This window comes from Salmo trutta, chromosome 6 (assembly GCF_901001165.1).
Source record: "Salmo trutta chromosome 6, fSalTru1.1, whole genome shotgun sequence".
Taxonomy (NCBI): domain Eukaryota; kingdom Metazoa; phylum Chordata; class Actinopteri; order Salmoniformes; family Salmonidae; genus Salmo; species Salmo trutta.
Window position 1 is genome coordinate 54,933,425 of NC_042962.1, and position 25,056 is coordinate 54,958,480.

Below are 25,056 nucleotides of genomic sequence, written 5' to 3' on the forward strand. Positions count from 1 at the left end.
ACTGAACTATTGTTACATTGTGTGCATGCGTGTGCATTTGTACGTACTGGTAAGTGTCCAAACAGATCTTTTTCTGTCAAAATGCACATCTTCAGCTTCTCTTGTCACATGTCCTCATTGCACCCAATGACCATTGACAATAACTTCTGACAGACCTTCCAGCCTGGCAGATTGTCCTCACCAAGACTTGGCTTTGGCCTGGTCCACTCTAGCCTACCCCAGCCCAACACATCCAGGACCAGGCTTATGTCCTGGCTGGGGGAAACCGTCCTGGACCCTACCATCCAACCTGACTGTCCAGAGTAAGGCTCCACTGAGCGTCCCGTCCCCCTTAAACAAACACCCCATTATGGGCTCCATACTGGGGCCTTGTGCCTCTGCCTGTTCCTCAGCTCTGTTTTTAATTGGCATTAGGCTAGAGACAGCGGCGGGGGAAAGGAGATAATGAGAGGAAAGAGTCTCTTTGTGTGCCCGAGCCGCCTGAGGCCTTTATGTCCCTAACTCCACACAGAGAGAAACTGGATACAGGGTGTACTGCCAGCCGCAATTACAGTTTACACAGACGAAAGCAAACCTATTCTGGCTTTTGACACGGCCTGTCATTGTTTGTCTCCGAGGGACAGGCAAGGGGAGGAGGACAACGATATCAAGTTAGTCTGGGATGGGAGTGGAATGGCTGGCTGGATGGATGACTGGCTGGATGGCTGGATGGATGGATGGATGGATGGATGGATGACTGGCTGGATGGATGACTGGCTGGATGGCTGGCTGGATGACTGGATGGATGGATGGATGGATGACTGGCTGGATGGATGGATGGATGACTGGCTGGCTGGATGACTGGATGGATGGATGGATGACTGGCTGGATGGATGGATGGCTGGCTGGATGGCTGGCTGGATGCGCGATTGGTTGAAGTGCTAACTTCTTTATTGATGATTTCTTTGTTCATTGTCGGATATCTCTTATAAGCCAGGCTGACATGAAGCTAGGAGGTTCTTAGCGGCATTGCAACGCTCGTGCCTCTTGAGTTCTGGTGGTTCTGAAAGTGTGAGGTTAATGATGGGCTTATTTACTAGGCAGCTTCCCTTCTCTGATCGTCAAACCAAAGTTGGTCTTTTCAAACCAAGCCTAGCGTGTAGAGTTAGAGCCAGTCTTCCAAGGCCACACTTTTAAATGACATTTGTTCACTTTTCTCCTCAATTAATATTGCTCATTTTCCTTAAATCATTCATATGCATTGCATATAGGTCACATGTTATCTAACCATGCTATGCCATGTCAAATGGCTTCTGTGATGCTGGGAAACAGAGAGATACATGCCTACTCCTCCGCTCATTACCCATGTTTCTCTGCTCTTCCTCCCAGTGTGAACGGGAACCTAAAGGTCGCCTCTGTTCACAGAGCGGGTCTCTCTTTATGACAGGACGTCAGAGCCTGACCCAGAAGTCAGGGGTCGCTGATTGTGGGCATGTTGCTATGACGTCAGATGCTGACCCCAGGAAGTGAATGGGGTGGCCCTAGAGGAAGTGTCTCCTAAGGAGAGGCCTGTCTGGTTGATGGTATTGTTCCTCTGTGTGTGATCTCTCCATGGTACACACAGCGGGGAGGGGAAGTGCAACCAGTGTAATGAGACAGGAGCATCCTTCCTGACTGTGTGTGTGTGTGTGTGTGTGTGTGTGTGTGTGAGAGAGAGAGTGATTTACTAATGAGTGTGGAGTGCATGAACGTGGACTGCGAATGGGTACATGAGGACTAGGGCTGTGATGATACCAGTATTGCGAACAGATCAAACTCTTTGGTCTTTTTATAACTGCTGTATGTAAAACACTGTGTGCTGTAGCTTGGAAAATGTGACTCTTGATGACAACATAATGTTTGTTTACAACATTAGTGCTATTTTTCTAAGGAAGTGAAATCTGCTTTGTGTTTTGTTTCCTGGCCACGATACTACCGAGTATCGCCATACTGGTACCGTCCTGGTCCTAATGAGTACCAACTTATTGTAAAACACACATCCCATGGCAGTCTATTTTCCCATGGGAAGAAACACAACAGTGGACAGTGTGGCTGTGGCCTCCTTTCATGTGTGAGCCGTTTGGTCTAGTAAGACTACAAAACTAACAGTTTGGTCTAGTAAGACTACAAAACTAACAGTTTGGTCTAGTAAGACTACAAAACTAACAGTTTGGTCTAGTAAGACTACAAAACTAACAGTTTGGTCTAGTAAGACTACAAAACTAACAGTTTGGTCTAGTAAGACTACAAAACTAACAGTTTGGTCTAGTTAGAGACTACAGCACTAACAGTTTGGTCTAGTTAGAGACTACAGCACTAACAGTTTGGTCTAGTTAGAGACTACACCACTAACAGTTTGGTCTAGTTAGAGACTACACCACTAACAGTTTGGTCTAGTTAGAGACTACACCACTAACAGTTTGGTCTAGTTAGAGACTACAGCACTAACAGTTTGGTCTAGTTAGAGACTACAGCACTAACAGTTTGGTCTAGTTAGAGACTACAGCACTAACCTGTTGGTCTCTGATCTCTCTCTGGCCTCCCATCAGTCTTTAAACTACTATTCATTTTACACATGGTTAAATTCTGCTTTAAAGGGCTGCACATCATTTAATAGAACGCCCGCCCGCACCCGCTCACGCGCCCACACCCCCATGCACACACGCGCCCACACCCCCATGCACACACGCGCCCACACCCCCATGCACACACGCGCCCACACCCCCATGCACACACGCGCCCACACCCCCATGCACACACGCGCCCACACCCCCATGCACACACGCGCCCACACCCCCATGCACACACGCGCCCACACCCCCATGCACACACGCACCCACACCCCCATGCACACACCCGCCCACACCCCCATGCGCACACGCGCACACACCCCCATGCGCACATACGCGCACACACCCCCATGCGCACATACGCGCACACCCCCCCATGCGCACACACACACACGCACACACACGTGTTCATATTTATTCTGCACAGCATGGAGATGTAGTGCTTTTGATGTGGAAGGTCTTGATGAACAGTTGATTTGTTGAATCAGGAGTGTTGGTGCTTTGCTGGAGCAAAAGCCTGCACACCCTGTCAGGTTCTCAGGACTAGTGTTGAAGAACAGTCACCACCTCCAGACTGATAGCCTGACCAGAGCGCCCTCTAGAGGTGCAGTAGTGAAGCCCCTGGTTCAGGCCTGGAAGGGAGGCGGTGTGGAGGTTTGTTCCTTTACCTTCATCTTCCTCCCTCCACTTGTAGTGTGTGTCTGTCTCAGGTATCAGCTGTGGTTTCCAGTGAGAGTCTCTCTGTGTGTCTAACTACAGCCCACAGAGTGAGACTAAGCCAGCTAGTATAACCCTAAGTCGCTCTACCATTACCGGCTGCAGACAGACACAAGTGTCGTCATTACCTGAACCTCAGCATACAGCCATGCAAAACAGGCCCTTCACTCTAGTAGTGATGCTAACAATTCTACATGGTCGACCTACATACATACATAGACACACACACACACACCTAATTTCCATAGCGAAGTCCGACTGCAGGGAGCTGGATCATTTGGGTGTGATTTGCGGAGATATCATCTGACATTGGTTTGCATGTGTCTGTGTGTATTAACTGTGGGTATTAGCAGTGTGTCTGTGGGTATTAGCAGTGTGTCTGTGGGTATTAGCAGTGTGTCTGTGGGTATTAGCAGTGTGTCTGTGGGTATTAGCAGTGTGTCTGTGGGTATTAGCAGTGTGTATATTAACGGTGTGTGTCTGTGGGTATTAGCAGTGTGTATATTAACGGTGTGTGTCTGTATATTAAAGGTGTGTGTCTGTGTATATTAACGGTGTGTGTCTGTGTGTATTAACGGTGTGTGTATTAACGGTGTGTGTCTGTGTATATTAACGGTGTGTGTCTGTGTGTATTAACGGTGTGTGTATTAAAGGTGTGTGTCTGTGTATATTAACGGTGTGTGTCTGTGTGTATTAACGGTGTGTGTATTAACGGTGTGTGTCTGTGTATATTAATTGTGTGTATTAATGGTGTGTGTCTGTGTATATTAACGGTGTGTCTATTAACCGTGTGTATATTAACGGTGTGTGTCTGTGTATATTAACGGTGTGTCTATTAACCATGTGTATATTAACGGTGTGTGTCTGTGTATATTAACGGTGTGTCTATTAACCGTGTGTATATTAAAGGTGTGTGTGTATTAACGGTGTGTGTCTGTGTGTATTAAAGGTGTGTGTCTGTATATTAACAGTGTGTGTCTGTGTGTATTAACGGTGTGTGTCTGTGTGTATTAACGGTGTGTGTCTGTGTGTATTAAAGGTGTGTGTGTCTGTGTATATTAAAGGTGTGTGTCTGTATATTAACAGTGTGTGTCTGTGTGTATTAAAGGTGTGTGTCTGTATATTAACAGTGTGTGTCTGTGTGTATTAACAGTGTGTGTCTGTGTGTATTAACGGTGTGTGTCTGTGTATATTAACAGTGTGTGTCTGTGTGTATTAACGGTGTGTGTCTGTGTGTATTAACGGTGTGTGTCTGTGTGTATTAACGGTGTGTGTCTGTGTATATTAACGGTGTGTGTCTGTGTGTATTAACGGTGTGTGTCTGTGTGTATTAACGGTGTGTGTCTGTGTGTATTAACGGTGTGTGTCTGTGTGTATTAACGGTGTGTGTCTGTGTGTATTAACGGTGTGTGTCTGTGTGTATTAACGGTGTGTGTCTGTGTGTATTAACGGTGTGTGTCTGTGTGTATTAACGGTGTGTGTCTGTGTGTATTAACGGTGTGTGTCTGTGTGTATTAACGGTGTGTGTCTGTGTGTATTAACGGTGTGTGTCTGTGTGTATTAACGGTGTGTGTCTGTGTGTATTAACGGTGTGTGTCTGTGTGTATTAACGGTGTGTGTCTGTGTGTATTAACGGTGTGTGTCTGTGTGTATTAACGGTGTGTGTCTGTGTGTATTAACGGTGTGTGTCTGTGTGTATTAACGGTGTGTGTCTGTGTGTATTAACGGTGTGTGTCTGTGTGTATTAACGGTGTGTGTCTGTGTGTATTAACGGTGTGTGTCTGTGTGTATTAACGGTGTGTGTCTGTGTGTATTAACGTGTGTGTCTGTGTGTATTAACAGGTGTGTCTGTGTGTATTAACAGGTGTGTGTCTGTGTGTATTAACAGTGTGTGTCTGTGTGTATTAACAGTGTGTGTCTGTGTGTATTAACAGTGTGTGTCTGTGTGTATTAACAGTGTGTGTCTGTGTGTATTAAAGGTGTGTGTCTGTGTGTATTAAAGGTGTGTGTCTGTGTGTATTAACGGTGTGTGTCTGTGTGTATTAACGGTGTGTGTCTGTGTGTATTAACGGTGTGTGTCTGTGTGTATTAACAGTGTGTGTCTGTGTGTATTAAAGGTGTGTGTCTGTGTGTATTAACGGTGTGTGTCTGTGTGTATTAACGGTGTGTGTCTGTGTGTATTAACGGTGTGTGTCTGTGTGTATTAACGGTGTGTGTCTGTGTGTATTAACGGTGTGTGTCTGTGTGTATTAACGGTGTGTGTCTGTGTGTATTAACGGTGTGTGTCTGTGTGTATTAACGGTGTGTGTCTGTGTGTATTAACGGTGTGTGTCTGTGTGTATTAACGGTGTGTGTCTGTGTGTATTAACGGTGTGTGTCTGTGTGTATTAACGGTGTGTGTATTAACGGTGTGTGTATATTAACGGTGTGTGTATATTAACAGTGTGTGTCTGTGTGTATTAAGTGTGTGTGTCTGTGTGTATTAACAGTGTGTGTCTGTGTGTATTAACAGTGTGTGTCTGTGTGTATTAACAGTGTGTGTCTGTGTATTAACGGTGTGTGTCTGTGTGTATTAACGGTGTGTGTCTGTGTGTATTAACGGTGTGTGTCTGTGTGTATTAACGGTGTGTGTCTGTGTGTATTAACGGTGTGTGTCTGTGTATTAACGGTGTGTGTATATTAACAGTGTGTGTCGGTGTGTGTATATTAACAGTGCGTGTCTGTGTGTATTAACGGTGTGTGTCTGTGTGTATTAACGGTGTGTGTATTAACGGTGTGTGTATATTAACAGTGCGTGTCTGTGTGTATTAACGGTGTGTGTATATTAACAGTGCGTGTCTGTGTGTATTAACGGTGTGTGTATATTAACAGTGTGTGTCTGTGTGTATTAACAGTGTGTGTGTCTGTGTGTATTAACAGTGTGTGTCTGTGTGTATTAACGGTGTGTGTCTGTGTGTATTAACGGTGTGTGTCTGTGTGTATTAACGGTGTGTGTATATTAACAGTGTGTGTCGGTGTGTGTATATTAACAGTGCGTGTCTGTGTGTATTAACGGTGTGTGTCTGTGTGTATTAACGGTGTGTGTATTAACGGTGTGTGTATATTAACAGTGCGTGTCTGTGTGTATTAACGGTGTGTGTATATTAACAGTGCGTGTCTGTGTGTATTAACGGTGTGTGTATATTAACAGTGTGTGTCTGTGTGTATTAACAGTGTGTGTGTCTGTGTGTATTAACAGTGTGTGTCTGTGTGTATTAACAGTGTGTGTCTGTGTGTATTAACAGTGTGTGTCTGTGTGTATTAACAGTGTGTGTCTGTGTGTATTAACGGTGTGTGTCTGTGTGTATTAACGGTGTGTGTCTGTGTGTATTAACGGTGTGTGTATATTAACAGTGTGTGTCGGTGTGTGTATATTAACAGTGCGTGTCTGTGTGTATTAACGGTGTGTGTATATTAACAGTGTGTGTCTGTGTGTATTAACAGTGTGTGTGTCTGTGTGTATTAACAGTGTGTGTCTGTGTGTATTAAAGGTCTGTGTATATTAACAGTGTGTCGGTGTGTGTATATTAACAGTGCGTGTCTGTGTGTATTAACGGTGTGTGTCTGTGTGTATTAACAGTGTGTGTGTCTGTGTGTGTTAACAGTGTGTGTCTGTGTGTATTAACAGTGTGTGTCTGTGTGTAGTCCTATAAACAGTGGACGTCAATCTGGGTCATCTGAGAGGTAACGTGTGGGTCTGCCATCTGTCCTCTCTCTCTCTCACTCTCATTCTCACTGGCCACACCTGGACTGCTCACTGTAACTCTGAAGATAAAATACTCAACAAGGCTTTGATCACACATTGTTATTTGTCATAAAATGGCGTCTTTTGCACCATGTTTTGCCTCATCCTCTCTGGTCTGCAAGTGAAGCAGACAGACAGACAGACAGACAGACCGCTCCTAAAGTTAGAGCTGAGAATATACGCCCCCCCACACACACACAGCCGATTGAGTTAGTAGTGCATGGTATAGCCCAAGGCCCGTAGCTAATTAAACCTCTGTGTGTGTCTGGTCCAGGGAGAGCTCCAGAAATAGACCAAACACAGCAAGACGCTAGCCTGTTTTCCTGTTTCTTTCACCCGAAGGGACCCCCACATTTTGTTTTCCACTCCTATCTGTTTTTAAAGCAATTAAAGAAAGCAAAGCATCTTCATGGCTTGATGCAACATTATGTACACCACTGCCAAGTGTGCATGTCTGGACACCAAACCTCTGTGTGTGTGTGTGTGTGTGTGTGTGTGTGTGTGTGTGTGAGAGAGAGAGGGGAGATGTGTTGTTGTCCTCTGAGGTGTTTTGTGCTCCTGGTCATGTCATTATGCTCTCTGATCTCTAGTGTGTGTGTGTGTGTGTGTGTGTGTGAGAGAGAGAGAGAGAGAGAGGGGAGATGTGTTGTCCTTCTCTGAGGTGTTTTGTGCTCCTGGTCATGTCATTATGCTCTCTGATCTCTAGTGTGTGTGTGTGAGAGAGAGAGAGAGAGAGAGGGGAGATGTGTTGTTGTCCTCTGAGGTGTTTTGTGCTCCTGGTCATGTCATTATGCTCTCTGATCTCTAGTGTGTGTGTGTGTGTGAGAGAGAGAGAGAGGGGAGATGTGTTGTTGTCCTCTGAGGTGTTTTGTGCTCCTGGTCATGTCATTATGCTCTCTGATCTCTAGTGTGTGTGAGAGAGAGAGAGAGGGGAGATGTGTTGTTGTCCTCTGAGGTGTTTTGTGCTCCTGGTCATGTCATTATGCTCTCTGATCTCTAGTGTGTGTGTGTGTGTGTGTGTGTGTGTGTGTGTGTGTGTGAGAGAGAGAGAGAGGGGAGATGTGTTGTCCTCTGAGGTGTTTTGTGCTCCTGGTCATGTCATTATGCTCTCTGATCTCTAGTGTGTGTGTGTGTGTGTGTGTGTGTGTGTGTGAGAGAGAGAGAGAGGGGAGATGTGTTGTCCTCTGAGGTGTTTTGTGCTCCTGGTCATGTCATTATGCTCTCTGATCTCTAGTGTGTGTGTGTGTGTGAGAGAGAGAGAGAGAGAGAGGGGAGATGTGTTGTTGTCCTTCTCTGAGGTGTTTTGTGCTCCTGGTCATGTCATTATGCTCTCTGATCTCTAGTGTGTGTGTGTGTGTGTGTGAGAGAGAGAGAGAGAGAGAGGGGGGAGATGTGTTGTCCTTCTCTGAGGTGTTTTGTGCTCCTGGTCATGTCATTATGCTCTCTGATCTCTAGTGTGTGTGTGTGTGTGTGTGTGTGTGAGAGAGAGAGAGAGAGAGAGAGAGAGAGGGGAGATGTGTTGTTGTCCTTCTCTGAGGTGTTTTGTGCTCCTGGTCATGTCATTATGCTCTCTGATCTCTAGTATCGTAGCCTCTCGTTTCCCTCATTCTATCCTTTCCCTCCTTTTTTCTTGTTGATCATTTTCTCTTTAGCCCCTGTTCCCTCCCCCTCCTTTTCTCTTCATCTCAGCCCCTACCCAGTTTCCCCTCTGTCTGTCTCCCCCCCTCCTGTCTCCCCCCCTCCTGTCTCCCCCCTCCTCTCTCCCCCCCTCCTCTCTCCCCCCTCCTGTCTCCCCCCTCCTGTCTCCCCCCTCCTGTCTCCCCCCCTCCTGTCTCCCCCCTCCTGTCTCCCCCCCTCCTGTCTCCCCCCCTCCTGTCTCCCCCCCTCCTCTCTCCCCCCCTCCTCTCTCCCCCCTCCTGTCTCCCCCCTCCTGTCTCCCCCCTCCTGTCTCCCCCCCTCCTGTCTCCCCCCCTCCTGTCTCCCCCCTCCTGTCTCCCCCCTCCTGTCTCCCCCCTCCTCTCTCCCCCCTCCTGTCTCCCCCCCTCCTGTCTCCCCCCCTCCTGTTTCCCCCCTCCTGTCTCCCCCCCTCCTGTCTCCCCCCCTCCTGTCTCCCCCCTCCTGTCTCCCCCCCTCCTGTCTCCCCCCCTCCTGTCTCCCCCCTCCTGTCTCCCCCCTCCTGTCTCCCCCCCTCCTGTCTCCCCCCCTCCTCTCTCCCCCCCTCCTCTCTCCCCCCTCCTCTCCTCTGTGGTGGTCTATTTATAGCCCGGTCTTCCCAGGGCTCGGCTGGTACAAAAGCCTTTTCATGTTGCCACTATAATTTCAGCCGCGGTGCCTACGTACACAGACGGGAGAGAGGCATGGGCACACAGCTAGGTGTGTGTGTGTGTGTGCGCTCGCTGTACCCAAAGGGAGTGTTATTTTTACCTTTCCCCTCCTCATTTTCTCTCCCACCCTCTCCCCTTCTCTCTCCATCCTATTTCTCCCACACTTGCTATGCTGAGCACAGCCAGTTTCAGCTGAGCCCAACAACCAGCCTACACACACACACACACACACACACACACACACACACTGTCTGATGAATGAACGGTGCCATGCCACTAAGCTTCCTTCAGGGCAGAGAAGCCCTGGCATCTCAGCATGAGTTCCCAGCGTAGATTCTCTGCTATTTCCAGGCGATTCAGGCTCTCTGGGTCCATAGCGAAGCGACGGTTGCTCCGTTAGGCTGCTTGCCTCGACGCCGCGGTGGCTCCCTCTCAGAGAGGTGTAGTTCGGTCGGTTGTCGGTTGATTGCGGGAGGGTTGTCTCGATGTTGCGGACCATATTTGAAGCGGAGTTCTCTCCCTCTCCCACAGAAGGACTCCTGGGCAAGGAGCAGCAGCTGGATGTCCTGAAGACGTCTGCCCTCAACCACATCCCCACAGGTAGGAGACCAACACATTACCTGTCTGTCTTTCTTTCTGTGATTGAATGTCCACCGTTGTCTTTAGAATGTGTGTTTTTTAAGGTCTGTCTGTCACCAAAAGCTAAGATGAAAGCAATCCGGCTTTCTTGGAGGAGAAACGTTATGTGTACTAAAACTGATAAGAATGCTGAAGTAATTTCATTAAAAAAAACATTTGCGGGGTGTGACGTATAACTTCAAATTAAACCAAATCATTTACAATTATGACTACTGGTTTCAATTTAATTTGCAGCAAGTACTTTATGAATTTATTGTAACAAATTGCTAGCCAACTAGCCTGCTAACGTTAGCCCTACTAGCTTGCTAATGTTACATTAGCACTGGGTAAGTCAGACAGTTGCTATAATCACCTTGCTTACAGCTACATTAAAGTAAAGCAACGTTTTGGAAATACATAACGTCATCTAACCAGTTATCAAATAATGTTACCTGTATATGCAGTTATCTAAGCCAGCCAACTAATGTTATCTAAGCCAGCCAACCACCACGGTCGACATAGCTAAGGAGTAAACCAGAGAACAACTAGTCACAGGCAGGAACCCACAGAACACAACAACAAGCGGAGATTTACCGATTGACGGCTGAGTGAGCTACAATAGTAAAAAAATAACCAAGGAGAGGCCTTCAGAGGGATAGTCAGATACACTATATATACAGTACCAGTCAAATGTTTGGACACACTCAAGTGTTTTATTTGAATTGGACTATTTTTCTACATTGTAGAATAATAGTGAAGACATCAAAACTATGAAATAACACATATGGAATCATGTAGTAACCAAAAAAGTGTTAAATCAAAATATATTTTAGATTCTTCAAAGTAGCCACCCTTGGCCTTGATGACAGCTTTTCACACTCTTGGCGTTCTCTCAACCAGCTTCACCTGGAATGCTTTTCCAACAGTTTTGAAGGAGTTCCCACATATGCTGAGCACTTGTTTGTTGTTTTTTCTTCACTCTGCAGTCCAACTCATCTCAATTTGGTTGAGGTCGGGTGATTGTGGAGGCCAGGTCATCTGATGCAGCACTTCATCACTCTCCATCTTGGTCAAATAGCCCTTACACAGCCTGGAGGTGTGTTGGGTCATTGTCCTGTTGAAAAACAAATGATAGTCCCGTTAAGCCCAAACCAGATGGGATGGCATATCGCTGCAGAATGCTGTGGTAGCCATGCTGGTTAAGTGTGCCTTGATTTCTAAATAAATCAGTGTCACCAGCAAAGCACCATCACACCACCTCCTTCATGCATCACTGTGGGAACCACACATGCGGAGATCATCTGTTCACCTACTCTGAGTCTCACAAAGACACGGCGGTTGCAACCAAAAATCTCAAATTTGGACTTATCAGACCAAAGGACAGATTTCCACCGGTCTAATGTCCGTTGCTCATGTTTCTTGGCCCAAGCAAGTCTCTTCTTATTGGTGTCCTTTAGTAGTGGTTTCTTTGCAGCAATTCGACCATGAAGGCCTGATTCACACAGTCTCCTCTGAACAGTTGATGTTGAGATATGTGTCTGTTACTTGAACTCTGTGAAGCATTTGTTTGGGCTGCAATTCTGAGGCTGGTAACTCTGATAAAGAGTTACCTCTGCTGCAGAGGATAGGTTTGTCTTCCTTTCCTGCGGTCCTCATCATTTTCATCACAGCGCTTGATGGTTTTTGCGACTGCACTTGAAGAAACGTTCAAAGTTCTTGAAATGTTCCGTGCTGACTGACCTTCATGTCTTAAAGTAATGATGAACTGTCTTTTCTCTTTGCTTATTTGAGCTGTTCTTGCCATAATATTTGCTTGGTCTTTTACCAAATAGGGCTATCTTCTGTATACCAACCCTACCTTTTCACAACACAACTGATTGGCTGAAATGCATTAAGAAGGAAAGAAATTCCACAAATGAACTTTTACCAAGGCACACCTGTTAATTGAAATGCATTCCAGGTTACTATGTTATGAAGCTGGTTGAGAGAATGCCAAGAGTTTGCAAAGCTGTCATCAAGGCAAAGGGTGGCTACTTTGAAGAATCTCAAATATAAAATATATTTTGATTTGTTTAATACGTTTATGTTTACTACATGATTCCATTTGTGTTATTTCATCATTTTGATGTCTTCACTATTATTCTACCATGTAGAAATTAAGAAAAACCCTTGAATGAGTAGGTGTGTCCAAACCTTTGACGATACTGTACAAAAGTATGTGGACACCCCTTCAATTTAGTGAATTCGGCTATTTTAGTCACACCCATTGCTGACAGGTGTAGAAATAGTCTGTCCTCAGTTGCAACACTCACTACCGAGTTCAAAATTGCCTCTGGAAGCAACATCAGCACAGGAACTGTTCGTCAGAAGCTTCATGAAATGGGTTTCCATGGCCGAGCAGCCGCACGCAAGCCAAAGATCACCATGCACAATGCCAAGCTTCGGCTGGAGTGGTGTAAAGCTCGCAGCCATTGGATTCTGAGCAGTGGAAACATGTTCTCTGGAGTGATGAATCACGCTTCACCATCTGGCAGTCCGACGGAGAAATCTGGGTTTGGCGAATACCAGGAGAACGCTACCTGCCAGACTGCATAGTGTCTACTGTAAAGTTTGGTGGAGGAGGAATAATGACCTGGGGCTGTTTTCATGGTTCGGCTAGGCACCTTAGTTCCTGTAAAGGGAAACCTTAACACTACAGCATACAATGACATTCTAGACGTTTCTGTGCTTCCAACTTTGTGGCAACATTTTGTTGAAGGCCCTTTCCTGTTTCAGTATAACAATGCCTCCGTGCACAAAGTGAGGTCCGTACGGAAATAGTTTGTTGATCGGTGTTGGAGAACTTGACTGGCCTGCACAGAGCCCTGACCTCAACCCCATCGAACACCTTTGGGATGAATTGGAACGCAGACTGCGAGCCAGGCCTAATTGCCCAACATCAGTGCCCGACCTCACTAATGCTCGTGTCTGAATGGAAACAAGACCCCGCAGCAATGTTCCAACATCTAGTGGAAAGCCTTCCCAGAAGAGTGGAGGCTGTTATAGCAGGGGGGACCAACTCCATATTCATGCCAATGATTTTGGAATGAGATGTTCGACATGCAGGTGTCCATATACTTTTGGTCATGTAGTGTAGTTTATCCAATAGTGATATAGTGAGGTAAATCCATTTAGAATTTACCCAATTTATCTCCAGCACTGCTGACACTCGCAGTGTACCAGTAGGTCGGTAGGAAGTAGATGTGCAGGCTTCACATTCACGCTCGGCACAGCACCTGGTTTCAGTCAGTCTCAACTCGAATCCTGCCATGGAAGTCGTCTGGGGAGAAATGAGCTCTGGATACAGTAGAGGTGCGCGCTGTTCCCATACTCCAATCTGTTCACATCAACCAGACACACTGTTCCCATACTCCAATCTCTTCACATCAACCAGACACACTGTTCCCATACTCCAATCTGTTCACGTCAACCAGACACACTGTTCCCATACTCCAATCTCTTCACATCAACCAGACACACTGTTCCCATACTCCAATCTGTTCACATCAACCAGACACACTGTTCCCATACTCCAATCTGTTCACATCAACCAGACACACTGTTCCCATACTCCAATCTGTTCACGTCAACCAGACACACTGTTCCCATACTCCAATCTCTTCACATCAACCAGACACACTGTTCCCATACTCCAATCTGTTCACATCAACCAGACACACTGTTCCCATACTCCAATCTGTTCACATCAACCAGACACACTGTTCCCATACTCCAATCTGTTCACGTCAACCAGACACACTGTTCCCATACTCCAATCTCTTCACATCAACCAGACACACTGTTCCCATACTCCAATCTGTTCACGTCAACCAGACACACTGTTCCCATACTCCAATCTGTTCACGTCAACCAGACACACTGTTCCCATACTCCAATCTGTTCACATCAACCAGACACACTGTTCCCATACTCCAATCTGTTCACGTCAACCAGACACACTGTTCCCATACTCCAATCTGTTCACATCAACCAGACACACTGTTCCCATACTCCAATCTGTTCACGTCAACCAGACACACTGTTCCCATACTCCAATCTGTTCACGTCAACCAGACACACTGTTCCCATACTCCAATCTGTTCACGTCAACCAGACACACTGTTCCCATACTCCAATCTGTTCACGTCAACCAGACACACTGTTCCCATACTCCAATCTGTTCACATCAACCAGACACACTGTTCCCATACTCCAATCTGTTCACGTCAACCAGACACACTGTTCCCATACTCCAATCTGTTCACGTCAACCAGACACACTGTTCCCATACTCCAATCTGTTCACGTCAACCAGACACACTGTTCCCATACTCCAATCTGTTCACGTCAACCAGACACACTGTTCCCATACTCCAATCTGTTCACGTCAACCAGACACACTGTTCCCATACTCCAATCTGTTCACGTCAACCAGACACACTGTTCCCATACTCCAATCTGTTCACGTCAACCAGACACACTGTTCCCATACTCCAATCTGTTCACATCAACCAGACACACTGTTCCCATACTCCAATCTGTTCACATCAACCAGACACACTGTTCCCATACTCCAATCTGTTCACGTCAACCAGACACACTGTTCCAACTTAAAATGTTGCTTTTCATTTTTGGGCCACAAATGAGTCGTAACCCCGTCCTTGTGGGTATTACTGCACTATGTGTGTATTACTGCACTATGCGTGTATTACTGCACTATGTGTGTATTACTGCACGACGCGTGTATTACTGCACGACGCGTGTATTACTGCACGACGCGTGTATTACTGCACGACGCGTGTATTACTGCACGACGCGTGTATTACTGCACGACGCGTGTATTACTGCACGACGCGTGTATTACTGCACGACGCGTGTATTACTGCACGACGCGTGTATTACTGCACGACGCGTGTATTACTGCACGACGCGTGTATTACTGCACTAGCTACAAATGACGGAAAACTACAACACTCGCTCGACTACCAAACGCACAGGAGACGAGGATTTCTATAGTTTCTTCTTCATGGATGTACATATTAGCTTGCCAAGGAATGTAATACCATGCTAGCATGGCTAGTAGCTAACGTTAGCCAGCTGGAACTAGATAGGTAGCACCGGTTCTCCATATGACGTTGAGAAATAGTGCTTTGTGGGTAGTTCTGAAGATATCCGGAAATAAGTGAATAAATATGTAAAAACGCTAAAACATAACTATGTTTGTAGTTATAGGTAACCAGATCGTGACTACAACTAAGTTACTAAGTCTTTGACCACAATGTTGTTGCTTCCTACCCTTTTAATAGGGTGTTGGGCCAGAACAGCTTCAGTGCGCCTTGGCATAGATTCTACCAGTGGCTGAAACTCTGAGGGATGTGATATCATTCTTCCACAAGAAATTCCAGCATTTGTTGTTTTGTTGATGTTGGTGGAAAGCACTGTCACGTCCCGCTCCAGAATCTCCCATAAGTCTTAACTTCAAAGTCACTGAGATCTCTTCTATCCATGGTAGCCAAAATAACGGACAACTGGTCCTTTTTATACATGACCCAACGCATGATGGCATGTTAATTGCTTAATTAACTCAGGAATATTCAATGTACTTTATATCGTTTACTCAAGTGTTTCCTTTATTTTGGTAGTCTTGGTATTTAACACATAAATAAGCCATCTACCACTCCTTCACCCTGTTGCCGGGCAAAAAATAAATTTCTCTCCTTTCCTCCCGTACGGAACCATCTCTTTCTCCCTGTCTCCATCTCTCTCTCTGTCTCTCTGTCTATCTCTTTGTCTCTCTCTCTCTGTCTCTCTCTCTCAACACCATGTGTTCTTTATTCAGCTGCAGTGACACCATTAAATATTGAAATATCCCTTACTGACATCATAGAAGATTTCTGGGGACGGTTGTCATGGAAACCGTGTACGTCTTGTACTGCCGCCCACAGACAGATACGGAGAACCCCATTCAATACTCTGACTCAATGGACCTCCTCTCATATGCTCTATGGGCACTTTTCTACATGTATTTCTTTGCGTTCCAGAATAACAAGGCAGTAGGAGTATGCACCCGGCGGTGTGACTAGCCTGAATGGTGCAACTGCCTCATTTTAACCACAGTCATGTCCCTGGTTAGCATTGTTTAGCCACTCATTGAAGCACGGTACATGTGGATGATGTCAGTCTCTCCAAGGCTGTTGATACAGCTTCTATAATTGGATGCATTAGATCTAGGATAGGAGTGGTAATCTTGGCTCAGATCCCCCCCCCCATCTGTCCATTCAATATTATCTAAAAGGCTAAACTGATCCTAGATCAGTTCCTACTGTGAGACACTTGACACATCCAGCCGCTGGTGTCCAGTCCCAGACCTTTGTCTGTGTAATACCCAGTGTGACCCAGCTGTCATCTGATGCCATGACCCCAGGATAATGATTTGGCGTGTGGAAAACGTCTCCCATAACACACGACAGGCCGCCCCCCCGTCCTCCCCTCGCTCAGATGTGAATCCATGTGGTTGATACACATCGAGCTCTCGAGTCGTGATGCATGGCAAAGAAAACACCTCCCGCTTAAACGGCTTCTTTGTAATTTGAGAAAGGAAATGAGATTTGACCACAGTGGTCGAGCTGTTTTGCCTGTCTGGTGTTGCTTTTCATCTCTGAGTTTGATACTGAACCATGTTAATACCTGATGACCCAACTTCCCCTGATACAGGGTCTCTGTTATCGCTGCTTTAGCCTGAATAGAGCTAGGGGAAACACTGCCCCCCCCAGCCTTGACACAGATTTCTGTTATACGGGTGAGGATGAGCTCTTTTGGAGCTCCACCTCTGCTTGAACCTGTCTTCTCCCACAGACGTGGAGGACAGGGCGTCCTCTCTCCTGTATGACAGTGACGTGCGCCCTAGTCTGGGTTAAGTAGCGAGAGATGTCCTTGGGCACATATGTATGGGCACCCTCTTATCCTCACGTCTCACCCTTCTGTTCCTCACGTCCCACATCTCCCCCTTTCTCGCCCCCGGCTGCCGCGCTGCAGACTGGAACGCTGACGTCAGCCGGAGGCCCGGGACAGGCCGGAGCATGTTGGGATGAGTCGGGCTCGCTGCACACAGACACCCCACCTCTCTCCCTGTCTCTCTGTCGCTAGAGGAACACAGATGTGTGGAGGAACTCCACTGTCTCTGTCTGTAAGATGAGCTGCCAGCGGGCAGTGGCAAGACACTGACTGACAGACAGAGACCATTTGAGTGGCTGATCTCTGATAGAGTTCCTCGCGGTTTCCTGTGGGGTGTTGGCTCTCGTCCTCTGTCCCTCTAGGTATTAATATGAAAGCCTGGTGTACATGAACCTGCACTTATTGTCACTGTTTTGCAAAATCTCTGGTTTCCTTCATAATCATTGATCTTGAACCACCTGAAAGGTGAAAGCAGACCCATCCAACCTTTGACCTTCCAGTCCCCATACAGACCACTGTTTCCCATCGCAGCAAGCTGCGTCCTCATAAGATACACAACCTGTTTCTGTCATGCCGTCTCTCCCTCTCCTTGTTTCGCCACCCGCCAGGCCCCGTGACAAACTTCTCACCATTCACGTCTCTAAACTTAATAATTACTATCTCCCCGGCCCATTCTGCCCGGCGATAGGCTGGGCTCGGCCTGGGTTGAGCTCGACATCTATTAGACCTAATGAGCGGAGTGTAGAGCCTTTGCAATCAGACTGAGGGACATCCTCAGACAACAGGCTTTAAATCAGAGCTGCGCTGCAGAGCGAGCGGCTGTACTGTCTGGTAGATCTATTTCTATCTGCATTCTGTAATGGGAGCCGGCAGAGGGAGGGAGGGAGCAGGGAGGCCCCCCAGGGGTGGTAAACACATTGTTTATCTGAGGAGAGAAGAGAAGGGTGAGGAAGAGGGAAAGAAACGCGAGAGATATAAATAGATGGAGAGAAAAGTGTGATAGAGGTGTGTGTGGAAAGCGAGACGGAGAGAGTGGGGGACAGAGGCTGAAAGAGGAGTAGTGGTTGTTTCTATGGAAGGGAGTCTGTTTGGTGTAACGAATAAGCCGAGTCACTACTGAATAATCTATGACTCACGTGGCGGGGAGCTTTCCCCCGTGGAAGCTGAAATACAGAAGAGAGGACAGGGGAAAAACAGTGAAAGGTCTCAGCCATCTCCCTCTACATCTCCATCTACTTCTCAGGATTTTCTCTCTCTTCATTTGAGGTACTGTTGCACGTGCTGTATTACACAAGGAGCCGTGAGCTGTTATGAATGTTTATTACAGGTTATATAATGCATTGATAGAATGAAGTATAAATGATTTACTGTCATCCATTATAAACAGGTAGCTGATAAAGGGTGTTACCAAAATGGATTTGCGTCAGAAATAATTCCTCTTACTATAAATGAGTGGAATTCCTGGGTGAGACGGTAGGATTTTACACAAGACAGGGTTGAGAGGCTTTCAAAGCCGTTTAGAAGGAGGAAAAACCCCTGTTTTCCTGCCAGCCGTCTTTTGATGCAGGTAGGGTATTGTGTAAGAGCCGCTTTTGGAGGGCTTTCTTTACTGCAAGCCAAGTGTGTCTGCGCCAGAGTGCACGTTGGCCCTTGTTTTGGTGAGAGGAAAGTGGGATACAGTCGTGGTTCTCTCCCTAAACTTGATGCAAGCGTTGAGTTGACGTCACCGCGAGCCGGGGGAGATGGGCAGATATCAACGTTTATCTTGCCAAAATAAGTGGCTCCCGTGAGAGACGTCACAGTCAGGTTGTTGTTGGAATGGAATCGGAGCTTGTGCACCGTGGTTTAAAACACCTGGAGAGTGGTGCCTATAGCAGCTTGTGTGCTTATAGTTGTGTGCAGCCTACCTGTTGCCCGGCTGGACTGAAGCCTTCTGCTGTAGACCTTCCCCCACGTCCTTCCACTGTCCCAGAAATCAATGCTCTGTAATGTACAACACAACTGTGAAGTTTCTCTTCCGCTTCCGCCCGCTAGCAACGCCAACGTCAGAGCTAATAACACCAAGGGGGTGTGTGTTGACGGGAGTCTCCTAGCAACCATAAAGAGCCCTTATAGCCTTGATTAGTTCACTTGAGGCTATAGAGATATATTTCACAGAACCGTGATCTGAAGAATAGAGTAGTGTGTGTGTGTGTGTGTGTGTGTGTGTGTGTGTGTGTGTGACGCCAGAGAATGTCCAACACTGTGGGTCTATTTCTAGAGGGAACTAGTTCTCTGTGCTCAGAGGGTAGAGGGGGGATGCAGTGTCAACAGAGGAAGACACAGAGAATAGTTTTTTTCCTCCGTCCACTCTGCTATCTACCTCCTGTGTATCTGCAGTCGGTTCCAGGAAATGGAGGAGCAGCAGAATAAACAGACAGCAGGCCTACGACTGCCCTGTGATGTCACCAGCACAGAGAGAGAGAGGAGGGCACAGACTGGTAAAAAGAGGGAGAGGGGAGGGACACAGACGGGTAAAGTCAGGGGAGGGACACAGAGAGGGGTAAAAAGAGGGAAGCGGTAGAGGGGAGGGACACAGAGAGAGGTAGCTAGCGAGGGAGCAGGAGTGTTGAGAAAGCAGAAAAGAGAACTGAGGAAAGGAGAGGAGGACAGAGACTGACAGAAACATAAAGAGTAGCACCACTACAGCTAAATAGATCCTTACGCACAGCAGAGACGAGCTGAAGAGGAAACGATAGGAGGAGGGGAAGAGTGTTTATCGCCATGATCAGTACAGCACTGATGGGTATGTCAATTATATATGTTCTATTACACATTGCTTCTCTGAAAGTAGTTCCTGTCTCTCTCTGTCTGTCTGTCTGTCTGTCTGTCTGTCTGTCTGTCTGTCTCTCTCTCTCTCTCTCTCTCTCTCTCTCTCTCTCTCTCCTCTTTCTCCTTCTCTCTTCCTCCTCTTTCTCTCTCCTTCTCTCCCCTCTCTCTTTTAAACTCTTCCTCTGTGTTACGTTCTCTTTCTCTCTGCTTGTTGGTTAGTGTTGTGTCCACTGAGTGGTATAGTCAGTGAGATGATCACAGACAGGCAGCACCAGTCAGTGGCTGCAGCATGTGTTTCAGAGCTAGGACGTTATGGTTGTGTGTGTTTGTATCGAGTGAGTATGTTTGTGTGTGTCTGTCTGTGCACGGGACAGAAGCGCCAGTGGTTGGTCTTGGAATGTTGTGCTTGACTGTGTGCGGGAGGGGCAGGGTCCTTAGGGAGGAGGACGAAGAATTAGGGGAGAGAGAGAAAATATACATATTGGTTTGTGCAGCATCACTAAGTACGTTTACATCAACACTTATAATTCAATATTAAACTGATTAGAAGGCTGAGTATGGGATTAGTCATGTAAACGCCTTATTCTGCTTATCTTCAATATTAAACTGATTAGAAGGCTGAGTATGGGATTAGTCATGTAAACGCCTTATTCTGCTTATCTTCAATATTAAACTGATTAGAAGGCTGAGTATGGGATTAGTCATGTAAACGCCTTATTCTGCTTATCTTCAATATTAAACTGATTAGAAGGCTGAGTATGGGATTAGTCATGTAAACGCCTTATTCTGCTTATCTTCAATATTAAACTGATTAGAAGGCTGAGTATGGGATTAGTCATGTAAACGCCTTATTCTGCTTATCTTCAATATTAAACTGATTAGAAGGCTGAGTATGGGATTAGTCATGTAAACGCCTTATTCTGCTTATCTTCAATATTAAACTGATTAGAAGGCTGAGTATGGGATTAGTCATGTAAACGCCTTATTCTGCTTATCTTCAATATTAAACTGATTAGAAGGCTGAGTATGGGATTAGTCATGTAAACGCCTTATTCTGCTTATCTTCGTGGGCGTACGGTCAAAATCGAAGTAAGCATACGGCGATTAAAACTTCTGGTTTTCTGAGCGATCTTTCAAATTGTTAGGACATGTAAGCACCTTAATTGGCGTTTCAGCGGTGTATTTGATATGTCCCACCTGGCACCAGCAGCACAGGGGAAGTGAGTTAGGGAAAAACTGACAGTATGCATCTTCAGAATAGTTTTCACATACGAACTGTATATGTCCCATCTCAAATGCTTCCCAAAAAGAACATGATCACTGTGGTAAAAGGTTTGTTTTGATTGGGGATTTTTCTGCGTATAGCCAAGTCCCATCAGGGAGCCTGATTTCAGATGTGTCCATGTAAACAGGATTATTATGGAAATTGTTCTTCTTGCAAAGCATGTCAACGTGATCTGACTATTCACTATTATTGTGTGTATGTAACCGTACTCATTCATCTGATAAACCCAGTGACTGTGTCTGCCTTGAGTGTGTGTTGTGTGTACGAGTCTTTAGGCCTGTGTGACTGTGGTTGTGTGTGTGTGACTGTGGTTGTGTGTGTGTGTCTGTGGTTGTGTGTGTGTGTGACTGTGGTTGTGGTTGTGTGTGACTGACTGTGTGTGTGTGACTGACTGACTGTGTGTGACTGACTGTGTGTGTGTGTGACTGACTGTGTGTGTGTGTGTGTGTGACTGACTGTGTGTGTGTGTGTGTGTGACTGACTGACTGTGTGTGTGTGACTGTGTGTGTGTGTGTGTGTGACTGTGTGACTGACTGTGTGGGTGTTAGCCTAACACGATTAAGACAACGTTCCAAGCAAACATATATCTGGCTGTCTGGCACGCTGTTGGGGAAACTTGTAGATAAATAATCGTCCAATCGCGACTATTTATTCAGATTTAATAGGGAGGAAGCCGTGCGATTGGAGGTCTTCCTGTAGCAGTGCGTTCTGGGGGTGGTTGGCCAGGGCCGAGGTCTCCACCACCACGCTACAGTTCAATGCAGTCTTTGTGAGAGGAGTGCTAGACTTGATGTTTGACTTATCAGGGCCAGATGGACAGTACTGTGAAGGGGCTCTCTGTGCTGATAAGGATGCTGAGAGTATGTGTGTGTGTGTGTGTGTGTGTGTGTGTGTGTGTGTGTGTGTGTGTGCGCACCGAATGTGATGGCTGTTTTATTTTATTATCTACTTGGGTCCCATCATTTAGTCTTTTTTTTTCATTATTCAATATGTGTGGACTAACATTCTCTCTGTCTCTCTGTCTCCCCCCCCACCTTTTTCCTCTCTAGTGGACATTAACTCTGCCCTGCCCCTGCGTCTGCCCCCGGCTGCCATCCCCATGGACCTACGCATTGACCAGCACCATCACCAGCAGCAGCTGTCCATGTCCCCTTCTGCAGCCCAGGCCAGAGAGCAGCAGCTGTCCATGTCTCCTTCTGCAGCCCAGGTCCAGGCGTCTGCAGCCCAGGCCAGAGAGCAGCAGCTGCAGCAGGAGCTCCTGTCCCTGAAACAGAAACAACAGATCCAGAGACAGCAGCTCATCGCTGAGTTCCAGAGGCAACATGAGCAGCTCAACCGGCAGCATGAAGCCCAGCTACAGGAACACGTTAAGGTGTGTGTGGGGGGGCGGGTGTAAGGCTCTGCTCCAGAAGCATGTCAAGAAAGACAGTCATTTCCCTCTCATACGTGTCTAAACTAGATCTCTCTCAGTGCAGCAGAAGCCTCATACATGTCTAAACTAGATCTCTCTCAGTGCAGCAGAAGCCTCTCATACGTGTCTAAACTAGATCTCTCTCAGTGCAGCAGAAGCCTCTCATACGTGTCTAAACTAGATCTCTCTCAGTGCAGCAGAAGCCTCTCATACATGTCTAAACTAGATCTCTCTGTGCAGCAGAAGCCTCTCATACATGTCTAAACTATAGATCTCTCTCAGTGCAGCAGAAGCCTCTCATACATGTCTAAACTAGATCTCTCTCAGTGCAGCAGAAGCCTCTCATACATGTCTAAACTATAGATCTCTCTCAGTGCAGCAGAAGCCTCTCATACATGTCTAAACTAGATTTCTCTCAGTGCAGCAGAAGCCTCTCATACATGTCTAAACTAGATCTCTCTCAGTGCAGCAGAAGCCTCTCATACATGTCTAAACTAGATCTCTCTCAGTGCAGCAGAAGCCTCTCATACATGTCTAAACTAGATCTCTCTCAGTGCAGCAGAAGCCTCTCATACATGTCTAAACTAGATCTCTCTCAGTGCAGCAGAAGCCTCTCATACATGTCTAAACTAGATCTCTCTCAGTGCAGCAGAAGCCTCTCATACATGTCTAAACTAGATCTCTCTCAGTGCAGCAGAAGCCTCATACATGTCTAAACTAGATCTCTCTCAGTGCAGCAGAAGCCTCATACATGTCTAAACTAGATCTCTCTCAGTGCAGCAGAAGCCTCATACATGTCTAAACTAGATCTCTCTCAGTGCAGCAGAAGCCTCTCATACATGTCTAAACTAGATCTCTCTCAGTGCAGCAGAAGCCTCTCATACATGTCTAAACTAGATCTCTCTCAGTGCAGCAGAAGCCTCTCATACATGTCTAAACTAGATCTCTCTCAGTGCAGCAGAAGCCTCTCATACATGTCTAAACTAGATCTCTCTCAGTGCAGCAGAAGCCTCTCATACATGTCTAAACTAGATCTCTCTCAGTGCAGCAGAAGCCTCTCATACATGTCTAAACTAGATCTCTCTCAGTGCAGCAGAAGCCTCTCATACATGTCTAAACTAGATCTCTCTCAGTGCAGCAGAAGCCTTTCAGCCCTTTGATATTAGCCCTGCTCTTGGGTCAGTGTTTGGGACTGTAAGTAACCTAGAGTCTGTAGATTGAAGGGCTGAGGGCTGACCCCAGTACAGTGCTAACAGCACAAGGGCTCCTTTGGCCTGTGGTGGGGCTGGAAGACCACTCAGGTAGCAGAGAGTGACGCAAAGCCAAGGCAGGGAGGCCCAGGCTCAATCAGCCCTATTCAGAGCCTGTACACACACACACACACCGAGACCTGCAGCTCACACACCGAGAACTGCAGCACACACCTCTGCCTATCACCAATCACCAAGACAGGTCAAGGAGTGGAAAAGAAAGTAGGAGACAGACACTGGTGGATTGGAAAGAGAAAGACATGTTTTCCCTGTATACCTCTATGGAACTCTTTAGGTTAAGGCGCCTTTAGGTTAAGATGTCTTTAGGTTAAGGCGCCTTTAGGTTAAGGCGTCTTTAGGTTAAGACGTCTTTAGGTTAAGATGTCTTTAGGTTAAGATGTCTTTAGGTTAAGGCGCCTTTAGGTTAAGGCGCCTTTAGGTTAAGGCGCCTTTAGGTTAAGGCGCCTTTAGGTTAAGGCGCCTTTAGGTTAAGGCGTCTTTAGGTTAAGGCGTCTTTAGGTTAAGGCGTCTTTAGGTTAAGGTGTATTTAGGTTAAGGTGTCTCCCCTTAAATGCACCAAAGGCTGGATTCCAAACTTAAAGCACTCCCTTCCATCGGCCCTTGAGTATTGAAAGAGGGAAAGTTTGGGACCTATCCAAAAGCATACCGTGCCTGCCTGCTGCCCTTCTCTCACGCACCTCCTCACCTCCCATATGAATGTATCCATCAGCAGGACTCTTATTCCAGTCACTTTCCCTTGACGGTAAACACGGCTGCATGTCCTCGCTAGCAGGCGCTTATTTAAATCAACTAAACCATCCAAGGCAATAACAAACATCCCCGTCAAATTACGTCCAATCAAATTAATCAAATATTGGAGTTGGGCACTCTACTAAGGAGAGAGCAGGGGGTCGTGTGTGTGTGTGTGTGTGTGTGTGTGTGTGTGTGTGTGTGTGTGTGTGGATCTAATGGTTCAGTTTGGTCGTGATGTAGAGGGTCCATGGTAAGTACAGAGAGGAAAGGTTATTCACGTATTGACTGGAGTGGTCTGGTTCCTGTAAACACGCCGGGAACATTTGCAGGACAGTGATTGGGCCGAGGCTGAATAGATGTGTTGTGATGGCGTGAGGTGACCAAGCTAGCATGTTCTCTTGGCTGAACGTGTCAGGAATGGGGGATAGCTGCGAGAGACAAGACCTGCAGGGCAAGGAGAGAGAAGGGAGGGAGAAATCAGCATTGGCTCCTGGCCCCAGAACCAACAGCAGGATGTTGTATT

General features: G+C 46.6%; 1 protein-coding gene across 1 annotated transcript in view; it reads left to right on the forward strand.

Moving 5' to 3' along the window:
- Window positions 1-25,056, forward strand: part of LOC115195160 (histone deacetylase 4-like) — a 67,146-nt gene that overhangs the window by 8,093 nt on the left and 33,997 nt on the right. Inside the window, exons 3-4 of the mRNA XM_029754959.1 lie at window positions 9,945-10,013; window positions 22,169-22,491. Of these exons, the coding sequence (XP_029610819.1) occupies window positions 9,945-10,013; window positions 22,169-22,491 (392 nt within the window). The remainder of the gene's footprint in view (window positions 1-9,944; window positions 10,014-22,168; window positions 22,492-25,056) is intronic.